Consider the following 18419-nt stretch of genomic DNA (forward strand, 5'->3'; position numbering starts at 1 on the left):
AAAATATATAAAATTTATATATTAATAATACATCAAATATAAATTATATATATAATTTATATATAATTCACTAATAATATATAAAATTTATACATTAATAATACATTAAATATAAATCATATATATATATATATATATATATATAAATTTCCAACCTAACTTGGTTATTGTGGGGATAGGCTTTTTAAAAGTCCTCCCATTTCCGCCAAATTTCCTACTATTATTACTTTTTAAAAAATAATTTTTATTACTTTTATTTAACGTTATATCATATGTAAAGTTAGGCTGGCTTATTAAGTCAACTATATCATATACCTAAAACTATATTTTTTTATAAATTTGTTTATACAGTTTTAAAATCTTTTTATTAATCTCATAAATTTATTTTATATAAAATGTACCCTCAAATTAGTTTAATGTAATAATCATTTATTAAATTATAATTTTATTTGAATAGTTGGTGAAAATTTCTTATCATCGGCCACCCAAATAAAGTATATTAATTAAAGAATTAAATATATTAATTTTGAAACACGAATTAACCTAAGTTTGAGGTTTTTTCAAAAAACTCTCAAACGGATAAAATTTGAGATTTTAATATGAAGAATATGACTTTAAATTAAATAGAAGTAAGATCAATTTTTTGAAATGGAATGGATATTGAGTCGTTTAAAATTTAAAATAAATTGAGGATAAAACTGTGAGATTTCAAATTTTGAGAACGAAACTAGTTAATAATCCAAAATTGCAAACTTAAATCAATTAAGCTTACATTTAATATTCTTTTATTTCAGACCGCTAATGAAAATCACCCAAAAATTTCCAAGCAGGGGAAAAATCAGCGGCTATAAACGCCATTTAATCAATCTACCTTCCCACTCATCAGGTCAACCATCTAACTTTAGCTTGAGTCAACGTACATATATACGTACTTTAAAACTGCCCAAAGAAAAAAAGAAAAGGAGGACGTGGCTTACAAAAACGAGCACTCAATTTCACCGAAACTAAACCCGGACGTGTTCCCCGTTAAAAAACCCGATTTGATAATCGGCAATAAGTCCTGTCACTTTTGTAATTTTATTGAAAGTTTTAGTTCCTTCTGTTCTGGCCGGGCCTCTTTGGTCAAAAAAAAAATAAATAAATAAAAACTAAGACAAAGGGAAAGAGAAGTCGTCGTCCTCCAAACTCCGAACCCTATTTCCCCGATATCTTTTCCATTCAGCAAATTTTCTATTTAACTTTTCCTTTCTATTTGCTTTTCTATTTATTTTCGGAAAATTCGTAAGTTCCTTTGGATTGATTTTCTCTTTCTTTGAAGATTGATTGATTGATTCAATTTAATTTTCTCGGTTTTGTTTTTGGTTATTGTTGATTAGATCGATTGGTAATTTTTTAGTGTTTAGGTTTTTGATTACTGGTTTTTGCTTGCCTACAGATTGTAAACTGGATATGGATTTGGTAACCAGTTGCAAGGTATTTTACTTATTTTTTTTATAAAATATTTTCGAAAATGGTATGTAATTATATAAGACTTAACTATTGAATATTGTTTGAGAATATGCCTTTTTATATCTTTTTTTTTTTTTTTTTTGGATTTATTTATCGAAGTCCATGAACTAGGTTTTTGCAATGTAATTTAATTGTTGGATAGCTGGTAATCCCTTATATAAGGGATATCGACTACTGAACTTAGTTTGATAGTGGAGATTTCCTCCTGTTGCAACATATGGTATAGCTTAAGTGGCTTTGTGAATCAAGTAGTTTTAAGTTTGTAAGTAAGCTTACTGTTGATGCTTTTGTTGGTTTCAGTTCTTTTGTTTGGTGGAATTAGTATTAGCTGTGAACAACTGCTTCTCTAACTTTATTTTATACAGACTCTTAAATCATGCCATGTTTACATTTATCATTGTAGTCAGAGTATAAGACCAACCTTTTAAGCTGTGTTTTAGCGGATAAACTTGTATGTTTTTAGTTGCTTCTTGTTATGGCTGATGCTAATATGTTGATTTTTTTTTTCCTTTAAATTTGTTTGTGGAGAGCTTATTTGAATATGATATTCCTATTGTAGGATAAATTGGCATATTTTCGAATAAAAGAACTCAAGGATGTTCTCACTCAGTTGGGTCTTTCAAAGCAGGGGAAGAAGCAGGTTAGGGGCTTGAGATAATGCACTGCATTTTACTTGGTTTCATTCTCTTGTACGAATTTGAGGGGATGTCTATGTTGAGTCTTAACATCATAGCAGTTGCAATAGTCTTGTTATTATTACCTTGAATTCATGGTTCCCCCTGTTTTTTCTTTCTTTTTTTTTTTTTTTGTGTGTGTTTTTTTTTCTGTATAAAGCTAGTAACTATTCTAACTTTTAACAGTGTCTTACGAGCTGATGTTGTTTGACCACAAAAAGGATAGTTGGTAGATGGAATTTTTAGTGTTTTTCTTAGTTAATGCATGTGCTTTTTGTTTCTGCCTTTTAGTGTTTTGAGTGTGCAAAGGTGAACCATGAATTTTCACCGATTTGTATGCAAGGTGGTTGGAATTGCGCTGTGTTGCTTCCAAATCTGTTAAATTATTTACTGGCAGATTTAGCAAATTAACAGTCTAAAAATTTTGGGGGCTATGATAATTGTTTGTCCGTCAGTTATCTGCATTTTTATCATAACTTGCACCTTCATGTTGTAGGATTATGTTTGATCTTTCTGTAAATTTCATTTGTAGGACCTTGTTGAGAGGATATTAGGTGCTCTCTCTGATGAACAAGGTAAAATATTCTTCCCGGCCTCTCTTGTTTGAACAGACAGCATATGGCCACCATAGTCATTTATGGATTAAAAAAAAAAAAATGGCAGCCCGTGCGTAAAGCTCCTGCTATGTGCAGGTTCCGGGAAGGGTCGGAATTATTGGGTCTAATGTACACAGCTTTACCATGCATTTTCACAGGAGGATGTTTCTGCAACTCGAACCTGGGACTCCAGATCACATAGCAGTCATTTATGGATTATGTTATCTTTTAAATATTTATTCTTTCTCGGATTACTCTGCTAGCCTTAGACATAGGCTGTTAGAGTGCTAGTATTTAGCTGTTGATATGATTGTATCTGGAACACAATTATATTGTTGGATGTGAAATAATAATGTATATTGTTAAAATGTTGTAAAGTGTTTTCAGTTTGAACTCTTGACAGGACTTTATCAGTTAGTTATTTGTTTGTCTTATTTTGGTGGGGATGTGATTAAGGAAATTAATTATGTAACTGTTATTCTGCCTAATTTTGCTGTTGGTTTTCTGGATCAAAGAGGTTTTGCATTAAACTTTTCTATTTGCTAATTTCATTATAATTTGTCGATGCTTCCAATGGCTCCCTGTAAATTTTTTTTTTTATATTATGAGTGCAGTGTTTTGGTGAGGAAGGGAGGGAATGGGTTGCATACGAGTATATTTGTCAGTAGAATTGTACTATTTCCTAAATTTTTAGTATCATTAGATGCTAGATAGCTCAAATTTGGTTCTTAAATCTATTCAACCTGTTCAGAAACTACTTATTTAAGCCTTTATAATAAGGTTTTACTTTCTGTTTTCCAGTTGCAAAGATGTGGGCAAAGAGGACTCCTGTGGGAAAGGAAGAGGTGGCAAAACTTGTTGATGCCATATACAGGTTTGTGTTCACATTTATGATTTATCTCTATTGAAGATTTAGATGGCAACATTTACAATGGTGTTATTTGTTTTTTTCATTGTTTTTTCTGTGAACAATATATCTTACTATTGAGATGCAGGCCAATTGGATCTAGTATATCTGATTAACCACTTATGATTATTAGATGTTTTTTATTGCCTTTATTTCCTCTCTCTAAAGTGTATTTCTTGTCCTCAGGAAGATGCAGGTTCCTGGAGCTACTGAATTGGCATCAAAGGGACAGGATGTGTCAGACAGCAATAATGTTAAACTTCAAGGGGAAATAGATGATCCATGTCAATTAGATATGAAAGTTTGTTGTCCCTGTGGAAGTTCATTGGATAATGAGAACATTATCAAGGTAATGATGGTGAGCTTAATGTTCTTTGCCCTCATTGTTGCATGTTTCTGGTTATGGATGTCACAAGCCTTTGATTGGAATGTTGGGTGTTTCTACCTTTTTAACGTCAATTCTTGTTTTATTTCTGGCTCTTCGAATTGGGTTTTTGTTCACCTGATTTGAAATGATATATTGTACTCAATTTTCATAATACTTATGCATTTTGCTGGCATCATCTCATGATTCATGAACTCAGTTCCTTTTTTATTATTCTTGAGGCTTTGCAGTCTTAATGAATCTGATAACTGCTCGACTAGTTTTGGGGAAACCTTCTTGTAAAAATTTTAGATAGATTTCAGGCTATAAAAAAAGATGGAAATAGATTAGATCAGTGTGGCATTGCTAGGAAACACTGACTTTGAATAAGTGTATAGATTCATTCACATTAGAGTTTCTCCTGGATTTACTTGCCCTTTCATTTATGATGGAACCATTCATTTCCCTAAGGTTGACATTTACCTCAAAACAGAAGTTGGCATCTTTCCAAGTGGCCTTCTGCAGCAATAGGTATCTCCTACTGCAGCCTTCTATGTGTGTCTACTTTCATATGAATCTTGCCTGATTAAATTGTGAGTTACATTGCTTTCGGTCTTGTTTTATTGCTGCAATTTTAAGTGATTCTTGCTATAATGATATCAAGTTATCTTATGTTGTAATTAAAATGTATTATTATTTCTGTTCATAATTCTGTTTGTATGATATGCTCTTCTCCATTGTGGGAAGACATACATGGATTCTCAAGACATCCTTTTTTTATCCTTCACTACAACATTGTGCTTTACTTTGACCTGAAATTTAATTACTGATGTTTTTGCTTTCTGCCTTTTTATCCTCCTTTAAAACATTGTGCTTTACTTCTACCTCAAATTTAATTGCTGATGTTTTTGCTTTCTGCACTTGCTTTAATGACAGTGTGAGGACCGAAGATGCCAAGTGTGGCAACATATTGGTTGTGTTCTAATTCCTGAGAAGCCTATGGAGGGAAATCCGCCACTCCCTGATTTATTTTATTGTGAGATTTGTCGACTGAGCCGAGCTGATCCGTATGTCTCTCCTCTGTTTGTGTGTGTGTGTGTTTACACGTGTGCACATTCATGATGTGTGATTACTTCAAAATTGATGGTCAAGCTATTTACTGGTTTACAGTTTGGTTATTTTCTGAAGTTTAATGTCTTGATATAGAAATATGTCAATATATTTCCTATATTTCAGTTCTAATTGAACGTGTTCTATCTTTATAATTATGCGTGTTGCAATATTAACATGGCAGACATTTTTAGTGCAGTTTGGTTGGATAAAGAATAATTATTGGTTGAACGTCTTTGATAGAAATGTGTATTAGGATGCAAGACTTGTAAATATGGACTTGCTTTTGTACCTTCCACTACTTAGGCAGAATAAAAAAAAAAGAAAAACAAAAAAGATTAGTATGAGAAAAATTAGGGAGTAGTTTCTTTTACTGCACATTAAATTGAAGAGTAATTTGAAATGATCAAACCAATTTGAACGTGGAATCAAATCCTTTTTTTTTCAAAAAATGAGGGGTATTTTCTTTTTGGGTTAATAGCATCCGTTGTTCCTAAACTTTGACCCGAATTCTACTTTAATCCCTAAACTTTAAAAATATAATTAAATCCCTAATTGTCCAAAATTGTCCTATTTTTGTCCTTTCATCTAGGGAACTGTCTAAATTGATGACAAATGCCAATTGGCATCACGTGATCATATCAGCTAGCCTTTCACGTGATAGATCAAATAGAACTCTCTCAAAGTTTAGAGATAAAAAACAAAACTATCTCAAAAGTTTACATATTTCATGCATGTATTATTAAAATAGTAAATTTATATTTATATTTGCAATTTTTTTATTAGAATATAACCTACTAAAGAGAATTTTGTCTTATATAGAAAATGGATATTCAAAGCTTAAAATTAAGTTAAAATTTTCAAATTTCTTTTTTTAAAATTTAATACATTTTAAAAGCAAAGAGAATTTATTAAAAATATTATTTTACACATAAGTCATAATAAAATATATTGTTTTCTATCCCAAAGATTTATTTTTAAAATATTAAATATCTTTTATTTTTTTTTCTAAATATATTTTATAAAATATGTTTTATAAAAAAGAAAAAAGAAAAAATATTTTAAATTATATTTTTATTTTATATGAATAAAAATTTTTATATTTTTGAATGGATTAATAAATCTATTTTTGGAAATGATTTGATAATTTTTACATAATATTTTAATACGATATAGAGTTTTTATTTAATTTCTTAAACCGATATAATTTTTTTACTTAATTTTTTAAAATGATATGAAATTTTAACAAAATTATTTTGAAAATTTCAACTTAATTTTAATTTTTTAAAAATATATTTTCTATTAAAAATATTATTTTAGTAATAAATCATATTATAATAAAAATTAAATAATATTTTAAATTATAATATTTTATAAATATATTTGAAATATATAAAAATCAATATTTTTTTGAATCATTTCTATCTTTTTCTTTATTTATTTTTTATAAAATATGTTTGAAAAAAGAAAATAAAGATATTTAAAATTTTAAAGTATATATTTTATGGATAGAAAATAATATTTATATTATGATTTGACAAATAATATTTTTGATAGAATATAATTTTTTATTTTTAAATAATGTTGAATTTTTATAATTTTAAATTTAATATTTTATAAAATATATATGAAATTTGTAAAAGTTTTGAGATAGTTTCATCTTTAGTTCCTAATTTTTGAGAATTCTATTTTGGTTCCTCAATTGCCATGTGAGATGCTAGTTAACATCATCATGTGGTGCCATCATGCATTTGCTGTCAATTTAAACGGTTCCATAAACAGAAGGACCAATATAGAACAACCTTGAGTAATTAGAGATCCGATTAGAATTTTTTACAATTTAGGGATTAGAATAAAATTTTGGTCAAAATTTAGGGATTACAAGGGCTATTAACGCTTTATTTTTCTTTTTTTATTATTTATTATGTTGTAATGACTTTTTAACTTACTTTGTATCTAGTATCTCAATGATACCATTTTAGTCAGTGGCTTCATATATTAATAACATAGATTAGGAATTGTGATGAGAGGTATATAAAAGAGCATATGATCCTTTCCTATAAGGAATTCTTTTAAAATAAAAATACTGTTACTTTTAACCATAGGATGTTCACAAAGGTAATACTAAATTATCTCTACTACCGTAGAAACATACTATTTATCTAGTACTTTAATGCTCACTCCACTATTTATTTGTTTTCTACAGTAATTGTTTCATCAAGTATTTGAATTGCACTTTATATACTTGTATGCATTTAGTATCCATCTGAATGATCTAGAGTATCTTTTGCCGGACATACCATTAATGGGTTATCAAATTTTGTTCAATCTGTTAGGTCTTGATTATAATTGGAAAATTCATGTTATATTCTTTTAATTCATGATATGGTTGCTCATGCAGCTTTTGGCTTACTATTGCACATCCTTTATATCCAGTGAAGTTGGCTGTTGCAAATATCCCAACTGATGGGTGAGTGCACTATATGAGAAATAGTAAATCTCTTTCTTTCCCCCCATAAACTTCCAGAACATTTAGATTTGAATATCATTGTGTTTATACATTATTTGTGATGCTTTGCAACTTTGCTTGTATTAGTTTGTTAGTTTAGTAATTCAGATCCATATTTTATAGTACAAATCCAATGCAAAGTGTGGAGAAAACATTCCAAATCACCAGAGCAGACAGGGACTTGCTGACAAAACAAGAGTATGATGTCCAGGTTGGCTAGTGTAGAAGAGTGTGGTACACTTTGATGATATTGTTTTTGGTCATCTATCGTGATATTTTTTGTCTTGTTAAATAGGCATGGTGCATGCTTCTGAATGACAAAGTTCCATTCAGGATGCAGTGGCCTCAATTTGCAGATTTGCATGTCAATGGTATGGTTATTAATGTTTTGCTTTGACTACTTAACAGTTAACAGCCCCTTTTACAGCTTAATTACTTAACTGCTTTTTATCAATTTTGTTGTCATTGAGAATCATGCTTGGATCTAGCCAAAAGAAAAAAAAAGTAGCATGCTTAACGTGTTTTCCTTTTATTTTTTCTAATTGCAATATTGTTGTTCTTTGTATTGACATTGAATGTTTTCTATGTACTTTTCCATTTCAATTTTGGTCAGTAATCATTTTTTGGTTAGACAACTGACAGTTTTTTAAACAGGTGTTTCTGTTCGTGCTATTAATAGACCTGGTCAGCAATTGCTGGGGGCTAATGGGCGTGATGATGGTCCAATTGTGAGTTTTGTCCTTCTATAAAAGAGATTAATTTTTTTCTCAGTGTATACATAATAATATTCTCCATAGAATTTACCTTTACATGTGTGTGCATGTGATTGGAATGGATGGGGAAGCCAGATATGTGCTTTATATTCCTATTAATATTTTGTTACCTATTTAAATAACGTCCATACCCTAAACATGTGTTTTATTGTCTATTCTTTTATCAGATAACTCCATGTACTAATGATGGAATTAATAAGATAACTTTGACTGGATGCGATGCTCGTGTATTCTGTTTTGGAGTTAGAATTGTTAAACGGCGAACTGTTCAACAGGTATGTTAACAACTTCAAATTTATATGTTGAGACTGACCCGGATTGTTTATGCACTGGAATCAATAGATTGATTGCATTGCTGTCTGATGAGGCTTGAAGTCTAAAACGATATATGCTCCTTTTTTGCAAAGTAAAGATCTCTGCATATAACATTTCTATCCAATGCCTGTAGTTCTTTGATTGATTTTGGTAGCATTATCAGTTTGATAACAAAGCAGAATAGAACACAAATATATTTAGAGCCATCATCTTTGGCCGTGTTATTTTTATATCACTGCATTTCTATTTTTGTTTCATGTTTCTTGCAAAAATCACCACATATTAGACATTTGACCACTTATCTATTACTTACTGGCATTTTTGCTGAGTTGCCTGTGACATGGGTATAGGATCGAAGTCAGATAAGAACAGTGAGAATGCCACTAAATGGATTAAATGGTGTGCTGAACAAAGCTTGTTTTTCCCCTTTCTCTCCCTTTTTCCTTCTTCAGTTGCTTTAAAAATATTGATACAACGCAATGAAAAAGAACAATTTATCATCAATTAAGGAAATTGCAAGAAAAAGAATGAAGCAAAGAGGAAATGATGCTTTATCATGGGAAAGTTGTGATCATGAAGATTGACTGATGGAAGAGGCTGGAGCTGTAAAAAATATGGAGAGAATATAATAAAGGAAATATCTAGAAATGAAGAAGAGATAAGGGTGAAATATGTGAGATTAGACTTTGGGCTTTCACAATGATTTGGTTTTAAACTTTGTCATGTGAAGGGCTCCCTTAGATTATTAACATGGCCAACTTATTTTCTTTTTCTTTCTTTGTTTCATTTTGGCTCATTTTTTTTTTTTTTTTATGTGCTGTTGCCTGTTGGTTTGCATAATCTGGGCCCATTTCAATAGCTGAGAATGGAAGAAGAAATGAGGATATGACCTGAATTTATTTAAATGTTTTGGGCTGGCAATGAGGTTGGCTTGCTTTTCTGATTTTTTTTTTTTCAAGACCCAAAACCAATAATATTGAATTTTAACTTAAGATATTGTTGAATTACTAACAGTAATAAGTATCTTTTTTTCAGCTTATTAGTTATTTTAGTACTATAATTTAAACAACAAATCCCTGCATGTGTATGCAATTGAAGCTTACCTTGGTATATCTCTATTTTTGTCGTTCTTTATGTTCATTTTATATTCTTGTGGCCCGGCCTAGATACTCAATATGATTCCCAAAGAGACTGATGGTGAACGTTTGGAAGATGCCCTTTCTCGTGTTTGTCGTTGTGTTGGTGGTGGAACTGCAACGGACAATGGTGATAGTGACAGTGACCTAGAAGTTGTTGCAGATGTTTTTGGAGTCAACCTATGCTGCCCTGTGAGTTATATAGCTTTGTAAAATGGTAGCAATCTCTTGCCCGTATATGTGCAGCTGTACACCATTTTTATGGCATGAATATTACATGCTTAATTGATTGGGCATCATTTTAAAGTATTTAATTAGTTTATCTTGTCAATGTGCCTAGAAGGCATGGTTGTTGCGCCTTGCTAAATTTATGGATTAAATGCTTGAAGCATCATTTACCTATCAGCATTAGTTACTAGAAAATGTCAATAGGGGAGACATTTAATGTTTTCATGTGTGTTTGGGTTTTAGTATTAATGTTGGCTAAGGCTATTGTGCATCGTCATAAAGGTGTTCTTAATGTTAAAAAAATGCATCCTATATTGTGGTGCTTATGCTCATTTAGGTTTCCTTTCTACTGTTGAAGCCAATACTATAATAGGTTGATGTTGGCAAAGTTGATGGTGTGACCTCTATGATAGATTGATTAGTCTACATGGAAAATATGTGTGGTCATATGCTTGTGCTTTGTTCCATGAAGAACTTAACTTTAGCATATCACCATTTGGTTTCATTTATTTTTATGCTTATCCTATGACCTTCATATTTAGTACATTGTATTTATCTATAACTATCTTTAAAATAACCAATTTATTCTAAGCCGAATGCCTCTTAAGTTAGGTAAGAGGGGATGATTCTCCTAACTCTCCTTTTTCTTCTACCAATGTTCAGTGCTGATGGGATTTGAATGAACTATTTCTTTACTGCTTCCTTCTTTTGAAGTTGCTTTAGTTATTTGTGTCATTCATTTTTATGTGTGTTTAACTGTGACAGATGAGTGGTTCAAGAATGAAGGTGGCTGGAAGGTTTAAACCCTGTTTTCACATGGGTTGTTTCGATCTTGAAGTTTTTGTAGAGCTTAACCAACGTTCTAGGAAGGCAAGCAACTATAATAACATGGTTGTTTTCATTTGTAATTCTTTGAGGCTTTTGACAAGCATTAGTATGTGATTGCAGTGGCAGTGCCCAATTTGCCTGAAGAACTACACATTGGAGAATGTTATAATTGATCCTTATTTTAATCGCATCACATCCAAGGTGGGTACTCTCTGGTTATCCTGCGTTTATCTATATGATATCAATGTGTGATAATGATGATTAACTGTCGTACAGATGAGACATTGTGGAGAAGATATTACAGAGATTGAGGTCAAGCCTGATGGTTCTTGGCGTGCAAAGGCTAAAAGTGAAAATGAGCGTAGAGAACTTGGTGATCTTGCAAATTGGCATTCTCCTGATGGTACCCTCTGTGGATCTGGCAGTGTGGAGGTTAAGCCTCAGATTAAACTTGAAGGTACTTCAGGACATACAGGTTTGAAACATGGAATCAGGAAGAATCCCAATGGGTTCTGGGATGTTAGCAAGCCTGAAGATATGAACACCTCTTCTGGTAGTAGATTACAAGAAAGGTTTGAATATCATGAGCAAAAACTTATTCCAATGAGCGGCAGTGCCACTGGAAGTGGTAAGGATGGTGAAGATGCCAGTGTAAATCAGGATGGTGGTGGAACTTATGACTTTAGAAGCAATGGGATTGAACTTGATTCCATGCCTCTGAACATAGATTTGACATATGAATTTACTGACAGAAATCCATCTACACCAGTAGGAAATGCAGAAGTTATTGTTCTTAGTGATTCAGATGAAGAGAATGAAATATTAATATCTTCTGTAACTTCCTATAAGGATAATCAAAATGATGCTGGTGGACTTAATTTTCCAGTTGCTCCTCCTGGAATTTCTCATCCATATTCAGAAGATCCATCTCTTGAGCCTGCTGGTAATTTAGGTCCTTTTACTCCCCATGATGAAATTGACATGTCTCTATGGCAATTACCTCTGGGAACCCAAGAAGGCTTAGGGTTTCAACTATTTAGTCCAGATACGGATGTCTCAGATGCCTTAGTTGAACTGCAGCGTAATTCCCTCAATTGCCCTTCATCAATGAATGGCTATGCATTGGCTCCTGAGACAACAATGGGATCTGCAACTCTAGTCCCCGGTTCTTCCATTGGTCAGATTGATATGGGTATAAATGATGGCTTGGTTGACAATACCTTGTTTAGTGGAGAAGATCCCTCGCTTCAGATATTTCTTCCAACATGTCCTTCAGGTGCATCAGCACATTCTGATTTGAGAGATCAAGCTGATGTATCAAATGGCATCCGTACCGATGATTGGATCTCACTTAGGCTTGGAGGTGGTGCAAGTAGTGGTCATGGGGACTCAACAACTGTGAATGGATTGAATTCAAGACAGCAGATACCTTCGAGAGAGGGAGCTATGGATTCTTTGGCTGACACCGGTTAGTTTCATTGTTCTTTTGCAGAGCTATATTGTTGTAGCTTACGTTTAAAATTTGCCATCACGGCCAGCAAATAGAAAAGGCTTCAAATTGGTTACATGCAAGCATGTGTGATTCTTGGACAGTGCTGGTATATATAATTGAATTTGATTGGTAATGGATATGTTCTAATGTTGGTTAAGCTATTCAATTGCCAATCCTCTTAGCTACGCACTTTCTCAGACTCGGTTTCCCCCTAGGTGCAATTTATACATGAATTTTGTTGCAAGTGAGTATTATTAATTCTAGTTTAAATTAGAATTTATTTATATTTGGATTCGAATATAACTTTTTTCATTCTTATTAATTGAAGTGCAATTAATAATTTGTTCTTGAATTCAATAAAAATGAAGGCATTCTTTTTAAATGGGAATACATTGAGTTAATTAATAAGTTTTATATTGTCAGGTAGAAAATTAAGGGTACATGTAGCATAGGATCAAAGTATTAATATATAATAGATATATGATATATTTATAAACTAAATGAAGGTTAAAAACAAGTAGTCTTATCCCTACTAAAGTTGCACTTTGCTTAAGAATGCCTATATACTTGAAATTAGGAAACACTCCAACAACTTAAACATTGATATAGCAATAAGTTTAATCAAGATAGAACTAAAATAGAAATAGTTGTAATGTTTTTGTCCTTACACACTGAAACCACTTTTATAGTATAAAAATAATTAGTAGAGATCATGATGATTAATTTTCAAGATGGTACTGATGAGGAGTTTGTTGTACTACATCTGGCTTATCAGTTCCAGGTATCATAATTCACTGCATTAGCATTTCTTAGCTCCAGTAAATTTTTTCTATTAAATTTCTAGCATTGATTGTTCCTTCTTCTGCAGCTTCTCTGCTGCTTGGTATGAACGACAGTCGACCTGAGAAGTCAAGTAGGCAAAGATCAGAGAGCCCATTCTTATTTCCTCGGCAAAAACGTTCTGTAAAAAGACCAAGGTTATATTTTTCTATTGACTCAGACTCTGAGTGATTCAACTTTTTTGCCTGAAGTTATTGGCCCTCTATGAATTTTTCGTGAAATACAAGGGCATCTAATGGAGAAATTTGGTGATTACTCATGAAGAAAGTTGACTGGTATTTCAGTCACACGAAATGATAATTTTCGAAAGAAAAGGGCAGCTGAAGGAAAAAAAATGGCTGCAAGGGAGCGGTACTACGGTATTGAGCTGGCCACTGCATAATTTTTTATTTTTGGGTAAATAGTGAGCTCGAGGCCTTTATACCTCTTAAGTGTTGTCTGCACATTCAATGAAGCTCTGCCTCTAATTCTATGCGTTGTAACTGGGTTGTTACAAGCAGTTTCACCAACACAGATCAGCAGTTAGGATTAAATTGCACAGTCAGTGATTTAGTCTGAAAATTGGAGTTGTTCCATTGGTTCAAAACCCTTGGATGCAGTGGGAGAAACTCCCCTGAAAGTAACACAAAGGATCCACCATTTTGCCTCTCGTTTTAAGATGTTGAGATCATATAGCCTGTAAATTCACTCAAATTCTGCTATTTATACAGAAACGCTATTTTTATCGAATTGATTATTTGCCAACAGACGTCCTGACCATTTCTATCAAGCATTTTGAATGGATGAGGCAGTCTTGAGAATAGAAAACTTTGCAAAATTTTGGGATTTAAATTTCGGACTTGATAAATATTATAAATTGGGATTTTTCTTTCTATATTTTCTTTAATTATGAATCATAAAATGGATTGTGGGACACTATCACCTAGAGAGGAAAAGCAAAATTCACATTCACTCGAAAGTAGGGAAACATTGAATTTCACCAAACGAGTCCATGGAAGCAAAGAGGTGACTTATAATTTACGGTCCCAACATTAAAATTTCTCAAATAGTCAAAAGAGTGCCATCTCAAAATGTTATAAAGGGACGGTAGCATATGTTATGGGAGCTACGTAGTATGAATTTCCACAGCAATAATAATTCTCATTCTTCATTTGAGATGACAGGCTTGGAATGCCTGAAGCTTTCACAACCTGGGCAATTGTGCAAACTCTCGTGAATGTAAATGTCACAGTCGAGACAGAAGCGCCGTTTGCAATTTGGGCACACAACGAAAAGGCCAGGTTTGTTTCCTGAGTCAAAATCAGCAAGCATCAGGAAGGAGGATTCTCTATTAAAATTATGTAAGACAATAGGCATAGGAAGATGAGAACAATGACATCAGATTACAAGGTCAAACAACAATATGATTAAGCAAAGAATAAAGAGTCAAAAATATCAATTATTTGTCTAGAAGAACATCCTGGCATATCTTTGCAAAACCTAAAACTTAAAAGGGCAACCGTGCATCAAAGAATCTTAAAGTTCTCTAAACAATGCCCCCTTTAAAAGAGCAATGATATATATGAATAAATATATCAGCCACTAGCATGGCAAGTAAGTTGGTCAAGTGATCATTACATTTCTAAATGTGTTTTTATTTATTTATTAAAGGCAGAGGTTCAAGAAATAACATATTTTCTTTCTTAGTAGCCCAGGAAATAGCATAGCACTTTTCTCCTACTTTTTTCCCTCAGAGAGTCTTAGGCTAGTTATATGAACAATCATGACATGTCAGTTTATTAACCTATATGTAGATATGATTACATGCAATTTCAATATTAGTAGCATTGATGTAAAACCATTATGTACTCGTTTCTTATCACCACTTACCTGGATTGAGGAGGCTTTGTTGGCACCCAAAACAATTTCTTTGCAGTTTGTTGTTTGGATCATTTAAATGAGATGGAGGCACCTCATCAAAAGGGGCTATGGGAAAGAGATGATGATATGATCTAGCCAAATGGGGTGAAGACACGAGTGTCAATCCGCAGATACAACATTCTGTAGGAAGCTCACATACACGGGCTTTACATCTTGGACAAGTGTAACCTGCACCTACCTTGGCTTCTTTATGACATGAACAAATCGACATAGAACCCTCAGCTGCTCTTTGTGGGAATCCCATCTTGATCAAATTAGCAATTGCAAATTCTGCTATGGCCGGTGGTGGGGGTGCATGCTCCAATATTAGCTCTTTAAAGTGGGACTGCACAAGAAAAACACACAGAAAGGTTTTACATTTCCCCACTTCATCTTTCAATATGAGAATTTATTATAAGATCAACTGAAAACATATAAAAAGAACCAACAACTCTGGTTCCCACCTTCGAAAGGTAAATAAATAACAACAAAAAGCAAAGGAAAAAGAAATTTTCATGAACAACTTGCAACGTAGAACATTGTAGAAGATATAGAGAGTTAGAGACCCATAACTGGTCAATGAAATTTCACTTGACTTTTCTAAGACAGTTTCCTCGGATCCTAATGAAAGCAGAATTTAACTTCCCTTTTAAGTTAACCAAATTGATGATGTTACATCAAACCAGTTCAATATGGTCAATCAATGCCTCTTGTTGCTCTTACCTCATCCAATGCAACAGTGTATATTCCCCCAGTTTCCTGGCAAAGATGTTTGCATATAAACATTTCTGCAGCAAGGCCAATAACTGAACATCTTATTTTAGATTTCTTGCATTTCTGAATGGTCTCCATTATATCTCCAGGATCACAGGTACTGAGAGCAGAATATAATATAAGAACTTCACGATGACCATATGATGGAATTTGATTCAGATACCCATCTATGAGATCCAATGCATTCTGTAAGGAGGAATCACCCGAACATTCCAACTTATTCATCAAAGCTTTGATATGAGACTCAGGACTACCACCGAGATCTGTTAAGCAGTAAGCAACCCCATCTTTTATAGTCACAAGGCCAACTTGACTAAGAGGATTCTGGTCAAAAAACTCCCTGATGAAAGCTTCAACATGTTTTGCAATGACAGCAATTCGACTTGGTCGAAAATCCATCTCTGAAGCTGCCTAAATACAGCAAAACAAAAGACAATCAGTTTATTGTTCATGTAAAGAATCAAGGAAATTTAATTATTTTTAACTTCTTGATGATTGAATCAGATAACCAATTTTCAGGAGACAAACTGATGGTAATTGTCCTCAGTCCTTAAATGTGAAGGCCTATATACAACTCCTCCCTTCCCAACTAAAAGGAAAAAAAAACAGAAAAACGAATTCAAAACAAGCATGTTTCAGCATAGCTTACTTTATGCCTATAATAAAAATTGGGTCCTTAACTGGTATCATAAGTTCGATTCAAGGGTTCTAGTTCTCTCAAGAACTTGCAACATAGTTTCCTGGAGGTACAATATATCCACTGTGTTCAGTTAATAGCCAGGAAGAACAATCAAGCCAAGAAATAGATCGAATTCTACCAAATAAGATATTTATGAAGAGATATGATGCAGTTAGTAGATTGTTTTACCAGTGAAGAACCTTACATTGCTTTAGGATGTCAAACTGGCAAATTGCTTAACACGTGCAAGTGGTATATCCAAGAGAAACTTCAATGCAAAATTCCATAAAATTTCATAGCTTTTTTGCTCTCCTACGTGAAAAAAGAGCAGCGCCCGAGAAATGGGACTTTAAGCGCACACTAAGTACAAGCTTTTGATTGAAATAGAGTAATAATCTCGTAGATTTCAACAACATCTCATCAGTTAAAACCACAGGTTATTACTAATAGGAGTTTAAGCCTCCGCTAAATGCAAGCTGTTGATTGAAATATAGAGTAATAATCTCGTAGATTTGCGTGACATGGCATCTCTTAAAACACAGATTATTACTCAAAATAAATGATTACCGAACTCAATTGCAAGAAGCAACCAAATCAAAGCTAGAAAAGATGGCTTATCAAACTTGATTGTTATGCTTCAAAATTTGCTACTTAGAACAAAATTCCATCTACTTATCCAAATAAGAATATATTTAGTCAACATGCAAGCAAAATCTTAAACTACAGTGATAATAGGGGTGAAAATTGATACCCTGGAAAGATCAATAACAACATAGAGATAACGAATGAGGCCCTTTTGTATCCGAGCAGCAGTGGCAATTGAAGAAAGGGAACGAAGTCGCCTACGGTACTGAGAATGATAAAGGGCCTTGTTGTCAATGGGGCGAAGCAGCCCTGACTCGTCCTCTTGCAAAGATTCCCACGACCTCTCATCGGTATAAGTTCTCTCCCACGCATCAAGATCCCCATTCACATCGTCTTCATCATCATCCTCTTCTGTTCCGCCATTGATCCGTTTTCCCCCTCCATTATTCATTCTCCTTTAAACCAACAACGTAAATGCTTCTTACAATTTGATCAGGTTCTACCTGTCTCCAATGTCCTAAAAATCACAAAAATTTACAAAAAAATCTTAAGCTAAAATCGGAGAAATAAATAAATAAATAAATTTACTGAACTAAAACTCGAACACCAATTTTTTAACATAATTGTTCTGCATAAAAAATAAAAGCCATATCTTTGGTCATTAAAAAAAAAAATTACATTTTAAATTTTTAATTCTTCAAGGATATTATTTACTTCTTTTTGCTGTATATATCCAAGGGCACTATTTCTTTTCTTTTTTTTTTCATTTTTGCTTCCAAAAGCAACCAAAAGGAAATTTCCAGCTTTATGAGAATGCAATGCAACTGTTTGAGGAAATGACTTAACTTATTTTTTCTAGAAAAAAAAAGGGTATGCGGATTTTTACTAAAAATGGCATTTGAGACAACCCATTTGATAGAATAAGGTAAAGATCAAATTAACGGGAGAAAACCCCAATTTTTTTATAAGAACAGATTACATTTAGAAAATGGAGACAAAAAATACATATCAAAAGGTCAAACAAAAGACAAGCTCTTTTTTTAAGAGAGAGAGAGAGAGAGAGAGAGAGTAAAGAACCACCTGGGGTTTTCCAGAAAACTTGAAAATTGAGAACTGAAGTGAATCAAAACCAGAACGAAGAGTGCCAATGCTTGTACTTGAGACTTAGTTACTTATAACCTGAATTTTTCAGCTCGTTTAC

At 32.8% G+C, this 18419-nt stretch overlaps 2 protein-coding genes across 15 annotated transcripts; one reads left to right on the forward strand and one right to left on the reverse strand.

Annotated features, from left to right (window-relative positions):
- The first annotated feature begins 1106 nt into the window (after nt 1-1106).
- On the forward strand, nt 1107-14010 carry LOC111303870 (E3 SUMO-protein ligase SIZ1-like). Of its 13 annotated transcripts, XM_089742722.1 has the most exons (18): nt 1107-1281; nt 1436-1473; nt 2069-2149; nt 2716-2758; nt 3581-3653; nt 3873-4044; nt 4987-5117; nt 7562-7630; nt 7793-7880; nt 7965-8040; nt 8324-8397; nt 8610-8717; nt 9924-10085; nt 10887-10991; nt 11070-11150; nt 11226-12417; nt 12624-12685; nt 13310-14010. In XM_089742722.1, the coding sequence occupies exons 2-17, from the start codon at nt 1450-1452 to the stop codon at nt 12671-12673; spliced, it is 2529 nt and encodes an 842-aa protein (XP_089598848.1). In that variant the 5' UTR covers nt 1107-1281; nt 1436-1449; the 3' UTR covers nt 12674-12685; nt 13310-14010. The 13 variants fall into 13 exon arrangements, with proteins under 13 accessions (XP_089598848.1, XP_022756086.2, XP_022756087.2 ...); XM_022900351.2 differs by lacking the exon at nt 12624-12685; XM_022900352.2 differs by lacking the exon at nt 12624-12685 and having other exon boundaries at nt 3873-4035.
- Nucleotides 14011-14228: 218 nt separating this feature from the next.
- Nucleotides 14229-18364, reverse strand: LOC111303871 (general transcription factor IIH subunit 2-like). 2 transcript variants are annotated; one of them, XM_022900358.2, is made up of 5 exons: nt 18299-18364; nt 17385-17735; nt 15904-16365; nt 15151-15526; nt 14229-14570 (listed from the first exon to the last, which is right to left on the reverse strand). In XM_022900358.2, exons 2-5 carry the CDS (start codon nt 17667-17669, stop codon nt 14422-14424), a joined length of 1272 nt encoding a protein of 423 aa, XP_022756093.1. In that variant the 5' UTR covers nt 17670-17735; nt 18299-18364; the 3' UTR covers nt 14229-14421. The 2 variants fall into 2 exon arrangements, with proteins under 2 accessions (XP_022756093.1, XP_022756094.1); XM_022900359.2 differs by having other exon boundaries at nt 17897-18364.
- Nucleotides 18365-18419: the final 55 nt, after the last annotated feature.

The sequence above is a fragment of the Durio zibethinus genome, chromosome 13, assembly GCF_047325235.1.
Source record: "Durio zibethinus cultivar Kanyao isolate XHJ-2024 chromosome 13, ASM4732523v1, whole genome shotgun sequence".
Classification (NCBI taxonomy): domain Eukaryota; kingdom Viridiplantae; phylum Streptophyta; class Magnoliopsida; order Malvales; family Malvaceae; genus Durio; species Durio zibethinus.